Source organism: Macaca thibetana, chromosome 14 (assembly GCF_024542745.1).
Source record: "Macaca thibetana thibetana isolate TM-01 chromosome 14, ASM2454274v1, whole genome shotgun sequence".
Classification (NCBI taxonomy): Eukaryota; Metazoa; Chordata; class Mammalia; order Primates; family Cercopithecidae; genus Macaca; species Macaca thibetana.
The window spans coordinates 10,944,442-10,960,894 of NC_065591.1; the positions used below are offsets into that span (position 1 = coordinate 10,944,442).

The window sequence follows — 16,453 nt, forward strand, 5'->3', positions numbered from 1 at the left end:
TGGGAGCTGTAGACTGAAGCTGTTCCTATTCGGCCATCTTGGAAGTGATGTATCTCAAACTTTTAACCAGTTCTTTCCAGAAGAAAAATTTGAAACATTAAGGGAAAACTGTTGGGTAAAAGATCCATCTGCTTTTTGAAACCCTGAATCAATAATTGAACTAAACTTGGTGCCTGAAGAAGAGAATGAATTAGTGCAGCTTAGTTCTTCATATACATTAAAGAATGATTATGAGACCTTAAGTTTATCAGCATTTTGGATTAAGGTAAAGGACGACTTTCCATTGTTAAGTCAAAAGAGTGTCCTGCTATTACTACCACTCACAACAACTAGTTAGTGTGAACTAGGGTTTTCTATCTTAACCCAGTTAAAAACAAAGGAAAGAAATGGGCTGAATGGTACAGCAGCTATGCAGGTAGAATTATTTTCCTGTGTTCCAGACTGGAATGAACTTATGAACAGGCAAGCACACCTATCATAATAAATAAAATCTTACCTAAAAAAAGATGTGCAAATGGCTAATAGGTATATGAAAATCTGCTCAACATCACTTATTATAAGGGAAGTGCAAGTCACTTGAATGGGAGAAGCCATTTGCAAAGTGCTCATCCTAAGGAGACTAATAGGTATTCTATACAAGAATAACAATTCAACTATAGAAAACCAAACAATCCCACTAAAAATGGACAATATTTTTCAAAAGAAGACATACAAATGACCAATGGTATATGAAAAATGCTCAACACTAATTATCAGGGATTGTAAATCAAAACCACAATGAGATATTATCTCATCACAGAATGTTTATTATTAAAAAGACAGATACACACACACTCACACAGACACACACACACACACCCCCAGATGCTGGTGAGGGTGCAGAGAAAAGGGTACTCTTAGACATGGTGGGAATGTAAAATAGTGCAACCATTATGGAAAACAGTATGGATATTTCTCAGAAAAACTAAAACTAGAACTACCACATGATGCAGCAATCCCACTACAGGGTATCTATCCAAAAGAAATGAAATTATTGTTTCAAAGGGATACCTTTGACTCCCAGGTTTATCACAATGCTATTCCCAGTAGCACAGATATGGAATCAACCTAAGTGTTCATCAATGACTGACTGGAAAAGAAAAATGGTGTGTGTGTGTGTGTGTGTGTGTGTGTGTGTGTGTGCATGCATATGTACGTGTTTATACGCACTATTTGTTTTCTGGATACACACCTACACCCACACTCATACGTACCCACATCCACACGCATACCCATACACATATATACATATACACTATTCAGCCAGTAAAAAGAGTGGAATCCTTTTCCAGCAACATGGATGGAACTGGGTGTCATTATGATAAGTGACATAAGGGAGGCACAAAAAGATAAATGCCACATGTTCTCACTCAAATGTGGGAGCTAAAAACTGGATCTCATGGACATCAAGAATAGGATAGATATCAGGAACTGGGAAAGGGAGGAGAAGAGAGGTTGTTTATGGATACAAACATGCAGTTAGATTGAAGAAATCATCCTAATGTTTGACAGCAGACTAGGATGACCATATGTAGCAATATTATTAAGTATATTGCAAAGTAACTGGAAGAGAAGACTGGAAATGATAACAACACCTAAAAATGATAAACATGCATACATGCATGGTGATGGATATCCCAAATTACCCTGGCTTGATTATTACTCATTCCATACATTGTCACAATGTGTCAATAAAAAAAACTAAAATGTTGATTTGACACATAATAAAGCTTACTTGTCAGTGAAAAGATTAAACTCCCATAAAAAAAGTATCTTCTGCAAACAAGAGAATTTGACTTCTTCCTTTCCAATTTGGATGCCCTTTGTTTGTTTCTCTTGCCTAATTGCTCTGACTGGGACTTTCGATATTACGTTGCATAAACGTGGTAAAAGTGGGCATCCTTGTTTGAGTCAGTGGACTGGGAGAGGCAGACCCACCCTTAGTCTGGGGGGACACCATCGTATCAGCTGCCAGTGCAGCTAGAATAAAGCAGGCAGAAGAAGAGAGAAAGGGCAGACTTGCTGAGTCTTCTGGCCTTCATCTTTCTCCCCTGCTGGATACTTCCTGCCCTCAAACATCCGACTTCAAGCTCTTCAGCTTTTGAACTCTTGGACTTATACCAGTGATTTGCCAGGGGTTCTCAGGCTTTTGGCCACAGACTGAAGGCTGCATGGTCGGCTTCCCTACTTTTGGGGTTTTGGGACTCGCACTGGCTTCTTGGCTCCTCAGCTTGCAGATGGCCTAGTGTGGGACTTCATCCCGTGACTGTGTGAGTCAGTTCTCCTAATAAACTCACTTTCATGTACACATATATCCTATTATTTCAGTTCCTTTAGATAACCCTGACTAATGCAAGATATAAAGTTGAATTGTTAGTCATGTATTTCCGATTCGTTGGCTAATGCTATTTATTCCATAATTTGGTGTTTCCTCTAAAAATGTACAATGCTGAAATTGTTACACATTAGATGTTATACATACTAAAGTCTACTTTTGAATTTCTTTGTTTTGTAAATGCATCTGCTAACAATGTTATGAATATTACAACTTACGATAAAGCTCTGTGTATCTACCCCACTTACCTGACAGTCACATTTTCACTCCCTGATCTTCCTTTTTCTGAACCAAATGTCTACTATTAATTCCTAGATAAATTTGAATTTATTTTTCAAGTTTTTGTAAAAGTATCAGATTTTTCATTGTACTTATCCCACCAATTAATCTATCAAATAATTGAAGAAACATTGTGTTTAATATCATTCAATCTTCCTATCCAGAAATTTGCTAGGGACCTGCAACTATATAGTCTACTATGATTTATTTTAAAGTGTTATGTAATTTTCTTCAAACTTTTTCTATGATTATTTGTAGATAGCTTATATTTATTTAGTACCACAATTGTGAAGTAAATCTACTTATTCACTATATCTTGTTATTTATTTTAATTTCTTTCTTTCTTTCTTTTTTTTGAGACAGCATCTCGCTCTGTCACCAGGCTGGAGTGCAGTGACCTGATCTTGGCTCATTGCAATTTCTGCCTCCCGGGTTCAAGTGATTCTCCTGCCTCAGTCTCCTAAGTAGCTGGAATTAAAGGCATGTGCCACTACGCCCAGCTAAGTTTTGTATTTTTTTTTTAGTAGAGACAGGGTTTCACCATGTTGGCCAGGGTGGTCTCGATCTCCTGACCTTGTGATCCGCCCGCCTCAGCCTCCCAAAGTGCTGGGATTACAGGCGTGAGCCACCGCGCCCAGCCCTGTTATTTATTTTCTAGATTTTGCTAGTGTCTAGGAACAGTCCTGATTGTTCCCTTCATTTGGCTCATTGATCAGCAGTCAGCTCCCGGAATTCCTTAAAACTGTGTTACTTCCATGCTGGGACCCTCCTGCTTTGGTTCTCTGGAGTCTTTTCTCCTGGAACAAACACAAAGAAACCAACAAACAAAAAATCACAAAAATGAAAAGACATGGACTAAGCATGTAAGTCCTGTATTCTTTAGGGCATGTTGATTCTTTGTCCATTAGCTTTGGTAAAAACCGTATCTCTGTCCCCAAGGGACTGAGTGAACCTTGTGAAGTAAAAGATGAAGCTCCCAGATTAGGATCTGGGAAGGCAGCTTGGATACCTTCTAGTTGTCATCCTTGGACACCTGGTGCAAGCTTGTCCAGCCCATGGCCCACAGGTTGCTTGTGGCCCAGGATGGCTTCGAACGTGGCCCAACACAAATTTGTAAACTTTCTTAAAACATTATGAGATATTTTTGTGATTTTTTTTTTAACTCATCAGATATTATTAGTGTTAGCGTATTTTATGTGTGGCCCAAGACAATTCTTATTCCATTGTAGCCCAGGGAAGCCAAAAGATTGGCTATCCCTGCATCTGCAGACTCTCCCACAGATTCTTCAGTGGCCTAGTAGTCAGGCCTGTAAGCACCGGCAGTCTCAGACAGCTTACAGACACCCATTGGCTTGCGGGTTCCCCAGGGATGAAAATCTGGTGTTTGGATCTCTGCATGTTTGTACAATACCTTCAAGAGTATGCATATCACACTAGGGCAGGGAGGGAAGAGGAGACCTAATTTTGGCTTCTTCACTACGAACCTTTGACAAGCTGGGCAGAGCTGGTCTGTGTGATCTGGAGAGCCTCAGGGGATGTCTGAGGTCACTGTGGGAAGGCATGAGGCTGTACCCAGACCTAAGGCACTGATTACATGGGAAAATCCTCAGTCTACGCCTTTTGGGAGGACAGTGGCCCTAAATGGTATCTTGCCTTCCTCAGCACAGACCTATAGCACCCAGATCCTCTGAGGGGCAACTGGGCTGTTTACTCACTCATTTTTCTCATCCTGGATGGTGTCAGACAGAGGCTTGTTCCTGGTTTCAGGAAGAAGGAGGAAAGCAAAGCCGGAGATGAAGGGGAAGACTCCATAGATGATCCAGGGCAGGGGTGGAGAATATACACTTACGATGATCATGAGGGGAGCCAGGGCTCCTGCAATATTAGCAAAGGTTGCATTGATTCCCATAGCTCTTGCCCTTTGAGTGGAAACAGCAATACAAGAATATCTGTTAAAAATCCACACAGGCAATTTGTGATTTATCATTTTGCTCTCATTATGGGGAAACATTTAGACACACAGAGGTGACGAAATACTCCTGTGTTTGAAATTTTCACTTTTATTTGCTGGCAATTAATTTTTCAGGTCACAAGTGCATTAGATGCATTTTCATCATCTAGGAAATACTGCTATCCTTTAGCACCAACCTCTTAGGTGACTCAGAAGGTTATGTGGGATGCTATAATACATCAAAGGACTTAACACAGTGGCGAAAACTCAGCTTGAGATAAAGTTGGTCTATAATTATTTGTGTTTATGACTGTTACAATTTATTTTCTTAACTAACCAGTCTTAGATTTCTTCCCGCAAAAAGTGTCAATTATCTGAGAAAGGTCCATTTTGAGCCTAACAGAGCATACATAAGGTTTCGTACCTGATTACGGTGGGAATTACTTCATTTCCATGGGCAAAAGCAAGGGTATCGGCAAGGGAAGACGCTCCTAAGCCCAGCGTTGCCAAAACCTCATGCAGCATCTGCATTTCTGGAGAAAGGAAGAACACAAGGCCTTAGGAAATTTCAGCTGAAGGAATCAGCATCCCCCAAGCTAGAAGTGAAAAGGACTGTATTGGAGGTGTTCGCAAGGTTAAAATGTACTGTCAGGAAACTGCACAGGGGCAAAGAATGTGCAGTGGCTGATAGCTGAGAAACGTGATTTATCTTCACCTTGTGGCTTAAACAGTGAATAAAAAGGATCTGAGCTATTGCTTCACTTCTCACTATGTATCAGAGATACGCCATAGCAAGAGAGAGGCATGTAAGTTGAGCTGAATGCTTTTTCATTTATTCCGTCCAGGGACTCCTCTGCCTAGCTGGTAGAACTGTCATGTGTGCAATACTTGGGAGTGTAAGACCCATCCATGTTCTCCTGGCCTTTAAAACCTAGGTACATACACAGTATTGACATGGGGCTAGGGTTGCAGAAGAGAGTCATAAAAGATCAGGAGTCCTATGTTAGGAGAGAAGCTAGAGAGTATCAGTGTTTTAAGGATCAGGAATAAGGACCTCGAAAAGAGGAAAAAAGTCAGACTTTAGAAAGCATTGAAGGGAAGTTTCAGAGCCTTGTTTCTATCCAGCTGAAGAAATCCCGTAATAGCCTCATGACACTGGAGGGTTCTGTTGCTTTGTAGCACACTTGGATCATTGCTGGCATTCAAGAAGGGGAGTGGAGCACACCAATCTGGGATCCTGTTAAATACATTACTACACTAAGAGTTAGGTGAAGACTGGTGGCCACCTGGGTTCCCTTACTTATTACATATGATCAGTTAATTTCTTAAAATAGAATCTACAAGAGGCTATTAACTGACAATTTCTTCATTTCTACTGTACAGTTCTTTACATAAAGATGGGGCACTTTTGTTCCCTTGAAGTCAAGATGACTCCCCTAAACCAGGATTGTAGTTAAGGTGACCTAATACAAGGCCCACAAGTAGATACATGGGAATTGGGATACTTTGTCACTGAAGCTGTAGTAATAAGAAAGAGCCCGGACAGAGGAAGTAGTAGTATTATGTCCTCATGTTGGGAAACAATGACAAGGCCTATACCTCAATACTCATTTAAATAAGTTTGATCGGCCAAAGAGTAAGTAAGTGATTGCTGTTGTAGAGAAACCGTCAGAAATAAATGGCTTCAGTTTCTTAGTATTTCTTGAATATGATGAGGACAACCATATAATAGAGCCAACCTTTACTCATCTGTGACTCGTTTTCCAGCAACTTGTGGCAGAATCTGTCCCAAATCCCCAGATTATTGTCAGGAAATCCTGAGAACCCAAATCTCCCTTTCCTTCTGGCTTCAGATAGGTGTGACCAGTACAATCCCTGAGAAGAGAGGGAAAGGCATTTTCTTTCTTCCACCTGTGATCTTTTCTCACCTTGTGGCACAAGTATGATGGCCAGAAGGCAGATTGCCAGGAGGAACATGAGAAGCATCTGGCTTGCTCGACGGTTCATGTATTTCAGTGCCCAAGGTGCAACACAATTGGCCAAGAGGATGACTGCACCAAAGAGAGTCTGCAACAGGAAAACATTATTCCCCAGATGCTGGACGTTGAGATTAAGGCCAAAATAGGCCATGAAGTTTGCAAATCTGTGGTGATTAAAAAGGAAAGGCACATATTATAATCCGTGCAGCCTACATCCTACAAATGAGAATAATATTGGCCCAGGCAGCTAGGGATTGTTAAAGTATAAAGGCTGGGTCTATTGCGTGGAATATTTTCTTGCAATGTGATTTTAAAAAATCTATTAAGTGACAATGATAACATTATGGAACTCTTTGTGAAGAAGTTATTAATACTAGACAAGAGGCTGGAAGTTAGACGCTTAAATATGTTCAGAAAGGGTTACAGACTGCGTCTTATGAAGCATGATAATTTCTGAGGAGTTGTCAAAGGTACCTTTGGTAGCTTCTATTTGATAAAAACGAGACAAAAGTCTTATACTACCTACAAAGATGATGACTAAAGGTGTGGGAAAAGAAGAGAGTTCCATTTGAAAATGCTGCCACCTTCCTCCGCAAAAGCACACCACGTCTCAAACTCATATTGCAACCACCAAGTTCTGTCTCTCAAAGCTAAAATAAGTGTCAAAGAGAACTGAAGATACCACAATATGTTGAGTTTTAAATTACCATAAAATGATGGTAAGATGATGATGGTCATAATTGTCATTAATTTTTTGGAAGACAGCAAGTGTTTTATGGATGATTAAACTATAGGGCCTGGGATTTATTTATTTATTTATTATAACTAATTGCTTTTATTAGTATTCTAAAGCCAATTTGCTCACATGACAACAAAAACCACTGCAAGACAATTCACTATCCTGAGGGCCATAAAATTAAAAGTAAAAATTTACAGATATTAGTCAAACTCCCAGTGAGTACCTCAGGAGCTGAAATGTCCATTTACCTCCATTACAATCAGAAATGTCACTAAAATGTACAACTTATTGAGTGACAGATTGTATATCCACAGCATTCACTGTGTAGGTGGTCCTGTGTAGTAAATCCAGAATGGAACAAGGAAACCTATTTTTATATTACTTATGTTTAATGGCATATAACCTCGTGATGGTTTTATTAGCATAGAAAGGAGTCAATAATTTTTATTATGTATTCAGTATACATATGTATCTTATCGGAGGGAATTCTTATGATTTTATGTTGTCTCATCATTCATTTTGATTACAAGTTTAACTTTCTCACACCACAGCAGGGCTTAGTCACCCTTGACACAGTTTCTAGTCCTTACACCACTTCCAAATGGCTCAAGCCAGACGCCAGAGATAACTTAGAGGCATCTCTCCTGGCTAGCTGACTGGGTTCCCTGCTTTCCTGTTGCTTCCTTTGAATGAACTATTCAGGCATTTGCCTGCAAACTTTAAGTGACCCACACCTGATTTCCTTACATAAACTGCTAGTTGCCATGTATTCCTTTTATTATTACTATTATTGTTATTATTTCAATAGCTTTTGGGGAACAGGTGGTGTTTGGTTACACGGATAAGTTCTTTAGTGGTGATTTCTGAGATTTTGGTCTCTCTGCCAGTTTCTTCATTTCCACCTCATCTGACCCGGGGACAGAACACTGCCCTCCCAATTCATTATTCTCTCCTTTCCCAGGATCTGCAATTAGACGGCTTTGAATTTGTTTCCTCTTGCGGTGGTGTACTGAATTTACGCTTTCTGTCTGAAAAATTAGGGGCTGTTTCAGGCTGGGTTTTCCCTAGGACTGCAGTGAGAACACAGTGTCAGGCAACCAGAGCCAGAGCAGTGGTCAGGCAGACATAAACTGGACATGGGTCAGATAAGAGCCCCAAGGGCATCTGCCAGTATAAACAAGTTTCCTGTGTGAAGGTTCCCCTGGTCACGGGTCTAACAACTAGGCATCAGGCCATCCACTGAAGGAAAAGTGTTGTGTGAACACTGTAAACCCCTACATCCAGCTCCCATTCCTTTCCTTTTTAGGGCAGGGTTTTTAACCACTCTGGTACTGAAATCTGAATTTAGCTGGGGGCTCTCAAAACACTTATTTATTTTTAAAATATTGTGATAAAAATACATAACATGAGATTTACCTACTTAACACATTTTTAGGTATAGTCCAGTATTAACTGTAAGCATAATGTTGAACAGCAGATTTCCGAGACATTTGCATCTTGCATAACTGATACTTTATGCCCTTAAATGACAACTCCCTATTCCCCTCTGCCCCCGTCCGAGAAAACCACCATTCTACTTTCTGCTTCTATGCGTTGACTTTTTTAGATATCTCATATAAGTGAAATCAGTGTTTGTTCTTCTGTGCTAGCCCAAGGTTCATAGCCGTTGGGTATGACCTTTTTCTTTCTTTTTGGGGCTAATATTCCATTATACGTATATAACATAGTTTGCTTATTCATTCATATGTAAATAATAGTTAAGTTGCTTCCATATTTTGGCAATTGTGAATAATGCTGCAATGAACATATGGGAGTGCAAATATCTCTTCCAAATACTGATTTCAATTCTTTTTTTGAAGAATTGAGATCCCATAAGTGAGAATACCAAATCATATGGTAGTTCTAACCTCCATAGTGTCATGGTGGGCGTAGCATTTTATATGGCCACGAACAGTATACAAGGGTTCCAATTTCCCCACATCCTTTGAACACTTCTTATTTCTTGTTTATTTATTTATTTTTGATAATGATAATCCTAATAGGTATAAGATACTATTTCATTTTTTACGTGTTTAATCCTCCATAAAACACTTCATATTTTATATCCTTTTCTTATCTTTTTATCTCTTTCTCTTCCCTAATTGCTCTTGTTAGGATTTCAAGTACCATACTGAATAGAAGTGGTGAGAGTAGAATCCTTATCTTGTTCTTGATCTTAAAGGAAGAGTTTTCAGTTTTTTATTGTTGAGTATAATATTAGTACTAGACTTTTCATATTAGTCATTTATCAGTGAGCTTTATACGTTCCTATGTTCTCATGCTGCTCTTTAGTCCCATTTTTTAAAGTTCAAGGTTTCCCTTTGGAAATAATAATGGAGGTAGGGTGCTGACAGACTCACTCAACTTTTGTTTGTGTGGGAAAGTATTTCTTTTCGTTATTGAGGGATGGTGTGCAACATACATTAATTTTTGTTAGCATTTTATTTTTTCATCTCTCTGGACATATCATCCCACTCTCTGTTGGCCTACAAGGTTTCTGCAGAAACCTGCCATCCCCCAATTGTCTTATGGAGGACGTTCTCTTAGTATGCAACAAGTTACTTTATCTTGCTGCTTTCAAAATTCTCTATTTTCTTTGATAATGTAATTAGAAAATGTATTAATATGGAATTCTTTTTTACTTTTATATATTTATTTGGTTTATAGTCTTCTGACTATATTAATTTCACTTAATAGTCTGAAATTCTTAGAATCTGTCCATTTATCCAATTGTCAATTATAAGTCATTGACTTTTTATAACAATCTTTTGTATTGATATATTTTGGAAAGTGTTTTTCTTCTCCTTAAATCTTCCTTCAGGGAAGCTGAAACATAGGTTGATGAGCGTGTACATGTGTGAACTTCAAAAAATGGTGAAATGTGAGCAAACATACAAATAGTCTAAAAATGTTAGTGTTTATGGGAATTTTAGTGTACTTAACTTCCAAAATAATTACATATTGAGTGAAGACAGTATAGTTTAAAAGGAAAGTAATATGGTATAATGGCTATAAGTGCAACATTTAATGTCAGATTAGTGTTCAAGTTCTGTATGTACTATTCACTAATTATGTGATCTTTTAAAACATAATTTTACATTTAGTTAAAAAACTTTATTATTATTTTTTTCAACTTTCATTTTAGGTTTGGGGTACACATGTAGGTTTGTTACATGGGTAAATGTCGCAGTGGAGCCCAAATAGCCAAATCAATCCTAAGCAAAAGGAACAGAATGAGAGGCATCACACTACCTGATTTCAAACTACACAACAAGGCTACAGTATTGAAAACAGCATGATACTGGCACAAGAGCAGATACATAGACCAATGCAACACATTAATTAGATAACCCAGAAATAAAGCCACATACCTACAACTGCCTGATCTTCAACAAAGCTGAAAAAAGTAAGCAATGGGGAAAGACTCTCTATTCAATAAACGGTGCTTGGATAACTGGCTAGTCATAGGCAAAATTTTGAAACTAGACCCCTTCCTTTGACCATATACAAAATTCAACTCAAGATGGATTAAAGACTTAAATGTAAGATGTAAAAGTGTTAAAAACACAGAAGAAAAGAGGAAATACCACGCTGGACATCAGTCCTGGCAAAGATTTTTTGATAAAGACTCCAAAAGCAATTGCAACAAAACCAAAAATTGAAAAGTGGGAACTAATTAAACCAAGGAGCGTCTGAACAGCAAAGGAAGCTAACACCAGAGTAAACAGACAACCTACAGAATGGGAAGAAATATTTGCAGGTTATGCATTTGACAAAGGTCTAATGTTTGGAATCTATAAGGGACTCAAAGCAACAATCAAAAAACAAACAAACAAATGAACAAACAAACCCATTAAAAATGGGCAAAGGACATGAACTGACAGTTCTCCAGAGAAGACATACACATGGCCAACAAGCATATAAAAAAACTTATAATAGCATTAATCATTTGAGAAATACAAATCAAAACAATAATGAGATAGCGTCTCACACCAGTCAGAATGGCTGTTATTAAAAAGTCAAAAATTAACATGCTGTTGATGTTGTGGAGAAAAGGGAACAGTAATAAACTGCTGGTGGGAATGCAAATTAGCTCAGCCACCCCAGCTTTGTTCTTTTTGCTTAGGATTTCTTTGGCTTTATGGGTCTTTTTTGATTTTGTGTAAATTTTAGGACTAAAAAAAATTCTGTGAAGAATGTCGTTGGTATTTTGATAGAGATTGCATTGAATCTGTAGATTGCTTTGGGTAATAGGGACATTTTAACAATATTGATTCTTCTAATCCATGCACACAGGATGTCTATTTTTTGTATCAGCTTCAATTTGTTTCATCAATGTTTTATTGTTTTCATTGTAGAAATCTTTCATTTCTTTGGTGTAGTTTATTACTGGGTATTTTACTTCTTGTAACAAATTGCAAATGAGATTGCTTTCTTAATTTGTTTTTCAGATTGCTCTTTATTGAAATATAGTTATGTTAATTATGTTTTATGTTGATTTTGTATCCTGCAACTTTACTGAATTTTTTGTTTATTCAGATAGATTTTTGAGTGAGTCTTTAGGTTTTTGTAAATATAAAATCATATCATATGTAAATGAGGACATTTTGATTTCTTCCTTTCCAATATGGATTCCCTTTATTTTTTTCTCTTGCCTAGTTGCTCTGGGTAGGACTTCCACTACTATATTGAGTAAAAGTGGTGAAAGTGGGCATACTTGTCTTTTACATGATCTTAGAAGTAGAGCTTTCATTTTCTTCCCCATTCTCTATGATGCTACCTGTGGGTTTATTACATATTATCTTATTGTTTTGAGGTATTTTCCTTTTATGCTTAGTTTGTTAAGAGCTTTTATCATAAAGAGAATTTGAATTTTATCAGTTGCTTTTGGCATCTGTTGAAATGATTATATAACATTGATTCTACTAATGTTATGTTTTATGTTTATGGACTTCCCTCTGCAGAACCATTCCTGCATCCCTGGGATGAATCACACTTGATCGTGATGAATGATCTCTTTAATGTGTTTTAAAATTTTGTTTGCTACTATTTTGTGGAGGATTTTTACACCTATGTTCATCAGTGATGTTTTCTTTTTTGTGTGTGTTTGTTTCTGGTTTTGGCATCAGGGTAATTCTGGCCTTGTGAAATGAGTTTGAAAGTATTCCCCCCTCCTTTATTTTCTCAAATAGTTTGAGTACAATAGGTATGAGTTCTTTAAATGTTTGGTAGAATTTAGTTGTTCTGAAGCTATCAGGTTCTAGATTGTTCTTTGATGGGGGACTTTTTATTACTGCTGGTATCTTGCTGCTGGTTATTGCTCTGTTCATGGTTTGTATTTCTTAATGTGTCAACTTGGTTCAATCAATGTTCTATGTGTCACAAAAAATTTATCCACCTATTCTAGGGTTTTCCATTTATTGGCATAAAATTGCTCATAATAGCCTCTAATGATCCATTGAATTTCTGTTATGTCAGTTGTAATGTCTCTTTTTTATCATCAATTTGATTTATTTTTGTTTCCTCTATTTTTTTCTTAGCTTGCATAAAGGTTTGTTGATGTTTTTTATTTTTCACAAAACAACTTTTGACTTTTGTATTTTTTGTGTCAATTTATTTCTTGCACTGATCTTTATTATTTCTTTCCTGCTACTAATTTTGGGTCTCATTTGTTGTTTTAGTTCTACTTCTTTAAGGTGCATCCTAGGATATTTGAAGTCTTTCTACTGTTTTGAGGTAGGTGTTTATTTCTGTAAACATACCTGTTACGGCTTCTTTTGTCATATCTCAAAGGTTTGGTATATTGTGTTTCCACAATATAAAGAAATTTTAAATTTTCTTCTTAATTTCTTGATTGACCCATTTGTCATTTAGGAGCATATTGTTTAATTTTCAGGTATTTGTATATTTTTCAAAGTTCCTTTTGTTATTATTTTATTCCAATGTGATCAGAAAAGGTAACTTGATATGAAATTTTAAAATTGCCTGAGAAGTTTCCTGTTCTAATATGGTCTATCTAAAGAATGTTGCATGTGCTGATGAGAAGAATGTACATCCTGTATTTGTTGAGTAAAATGTTCTGTAAGTGTTTATTAAGTCCATTTCATCTATCATGAAAATAAAGTCCAATGCTTCTTTTTTGATTTTCCATCTAGAGGAACTTATCAATGCAGAATGTTGGTTGTTGAAATTCCCAGCCATTTTTGTACTGGGGTCTATCTCTTTCCTTAGTTCTAGCAATATTTACTTTATATATCTAGGTGTTCCCATGTCGATAACACATACATTTACAATTTTTATATATTCTTACTGAATTGACCCCTTTATCATTAGATAATGATCTCCTTTGTCTGTTTTTACAGTATTGATGTGAAATCTATTTTATCTGATATCACCATAGCAGCTCCTGCTCTTTTTTGACCTCTGTTTGCATGGACTATCTTTTTCCAGCCATTCATTTCTAGTGCAGGTGTGATTTTACAGGCGAAGGACATCACTTGTAGGAACTTAGAATTGGGTCTTGTTTTTTAACCCATTTAGCTACTCCATAACTTTTAATTGGAGAATTTAGTCCATGTATATTCAATGCGATTAATAAGTAAGAATTTATAACTGCCATTTTGTTATTTGTTCTGTGGTTACTTTGTAAGTCCTCTCTATACCTTCTTCCTTTCTTTTTTGTGTGTAAGTGACTTTGTGCGGTAGTATGTTTTAATTTCTTGCTTTTCATTTTTATGTGTCTATTAGAGATTTTTTGCTTTGTGGTTAATATGAGGCCTGCAAAAATACCTTATGATAAAGTATTTTAAAGTCTAAATTATTTGCCTTAATACGGATGCATACGCTGAAGTAGAAAGTTTATTTGAAGAAATAATAACACAGAATGAGGAGGAGGAGCGAGTTGGCTGAGTAGAAGCCTCTAAGGTCATCTTTCCCACAGGAACAGAAAATTTAACAATTATCTACACACAAAAAGCAGCTTCATAAGAGCCAAAAATAAGGTGGGAGATCACAGTACTTGGTTTTAATTTCATATCACTGAAAGAGGCACTGAAGAGGGTAGGAAAGACTGTCTTGAATTGCCCATGCCAACACTGCCCATCTCCCAGCAGTGGCTGCCTGGTGCAGAGAATCTTCGTGTGCTGGGGGATAGAGAGCACAGTTATTGTGGGATTTTGCATTGGAACTCAGTGCTGCCCTGTCACAGAGGAAAGCAGCACCAGACAGAACTCAGCCAGCAACCATGGAGGGAGAATTTAGACCAGCTCTAGCCAGAGGAGAATTGCCCATCCCAGTGGTCAGAATCTGCAAGCCTCACCATCATGGACTAAAGAGCTATGGGGTCTTAAATAAACTTAAAAGACAGTCTTGGCTACAAGGACTGCTATTCCTAGGCAAACCCTGGTGCTGTGCTGGGCCTTGGGTCAGTGAACTCGGGGGACCTGTGATCTAGTGAGAGCCCAGCAGCTTGCAGCTCTAGGAGAGAATTCTCCCTTTGACTTGAGGAGAGGAGAGGGAAGAATAAAGAGGACTTCGTCTTGCAACATGGATACTATTTCAGCCACAGTAGAATAGGGTCCTGGCGCCTGCATTCCAGGACATAGCTCCCAGATGACATCTCCAGACATCTCCAGGGGCAGAAGGGAACCTACTGCCTTGAAGGGAAGGACCCAGGCCTGACAGGATTCATCACCTGCTGACTAAAAAACCTTGGGTCCTCAATAATCATCAGTGGTGGTCAGGTAGTTCACTCGATTGGCCTTGGGTGAGAGACTCTGCATTGTGCTGGCTTCAGGTGTGACCTGGCACATTTCCAGCAGTGATAATTAAGGGGAGACACTCCTTCTACTTGAGAAAAGAAGAGGCAAGATTAAAGGGGGCTTCATCTTGCAGCTTAGGTACCAACTCAGTCACAGTAGGACAGAACACCAAGTAGGGTCTTGGGGTCCATAAATCCAAGCCTGGGCTCTTGGATGGCAGTTTTGGACCTGCTCTGGGCCAGAGGGGAGCCCATTTCCCTGAAAGGTAATTCTCAGTCCTGGAAGCAGCATTTACCACAAGCTAACTGAAGAACACTTAGACCTTGAGTGCACATCGGCAATAACGACGTAGTACTTACCATAAACCTGGGGTGGTGGTGGCCATGAGATGACTCCTCTGCTTACTGAAAAGGGTGGAAAGAGTGGAAAAGACTTTCTTTCTTTTTTTTTTTTTTTTGAGACGGGGTCCTGCGCTGTCGCCCAGGCTGGAATGCAGTGGCCGGATCTGAGCTCACTGCAAGCTCTGCCTCCCGGGTTCACGCCATTCTCCGGCCTCAGCCTCCCGAGTAGCTGGGACTACAGGCGCCCGCCACCTCGCCCGGCTGGTTTTTTGTATTTTTTTAGTAGAGACGGGGTTTCACCGTGTTAGCCAGGATGGTCTCGATCTCCTGACCTCATGATCCGCCCGTCTCGGCCTCCCAAAGTGCTGGGATTACAGGCTTGAGCCACCGCGCCCGGCAAATTATGGGTATTTTTTTTTTCTTTTTTTTTTTTTGAGACGGAGTCTCGCTCTGCCGCCCAGGCTGGAGTGCGGTGGCCGGATCTCAGCTCACTGCAAGCTCCGCCTCCCGGGTTCACACCATTCTCCTGCCTCAGCCTCCCGAGTAGCTGGGACTACAGGCGCCCGCCACCTCGCCCGGCTAGTTTTTATTGTATTTTTTAGTAGAGACGGAGTTTCACCGTGTTAGCCAGGGTGGTCTCAATCTCCTGACCTCTGATCCGCCCACCTCGGCCTCCCAAAGTGCTGGGATTACAGGCTTGAGCCACCGCGTCCGGCCTAAGACTTTCTTCTGTGCCTTGGGTTGCCAGGTCAGCCACGGTAAAATAAAACACCAGATAGATTTCAAAGGTTTCTTACTCCAGACCCTGGTTGCTCCATGGCATCTATAGACCCACCTGTGGTTGTGGGGAACTTGTGACCATGAAGGGAATAACATGAACCTAGCCAGCTTTGACACCTGCTGGCTGTAGAGCCCTAGGGCCTTGGGCAAACCTAGGCAGTAGCCAGGCAGTGATTACTGTGGGCCTTGGGGGATACCCAGTGCTATACTG

General features: G+C 39.0%; 1 protein-coding gene across 2 annotated transcripts in view; it reads right to left on the reverse strand.

Moving 5' to 3' along the window:
• Nucleotides 1-2,997: 2,997 nt before the first annotated feature.
• The window catches only part of SLC22A9 (solute carrier family 22 member 9), a 51,334-nt gene continuing 37,878 nt past the window's right edge, over nucleotides 2,998-16,453 (reverse strand). Inside the window, exons 2-5 of one of the 2 annotated variants that reach the window (XM_050757323.1) lie at nucleotides 6,533-6,747; nucleotides 5,029-5,137; nucleotides 4,369-4,572; nucleotides 2,998-3,450 (exon numbers count right to left, since the gene is read on the reverse strand). In XM_050757323.1, the coding sequence (XP_050613280.1) occupies nucleotides 3,390-3,450; nucleotides 4,369-4,572; nucleotides 5,029-5,137; nucleotides 6,533-6,734 (576 nt within the window). In that variant the 5' untranslated portion in view covers nucleotides 6,735-6,747 and the 3' untranslated portion in view covers nucleotides 2,998-3,389. Of the gene's footprint in view, nucleotides 3,451-4,368; nucleotides 4,573-5,028; nucleotides 5,138-6,532; nucleotides 6,750-16,453 lie in introns of those variants that run through there. The other variant, XM_050757325.1, reaches the window with a different exon arrangement.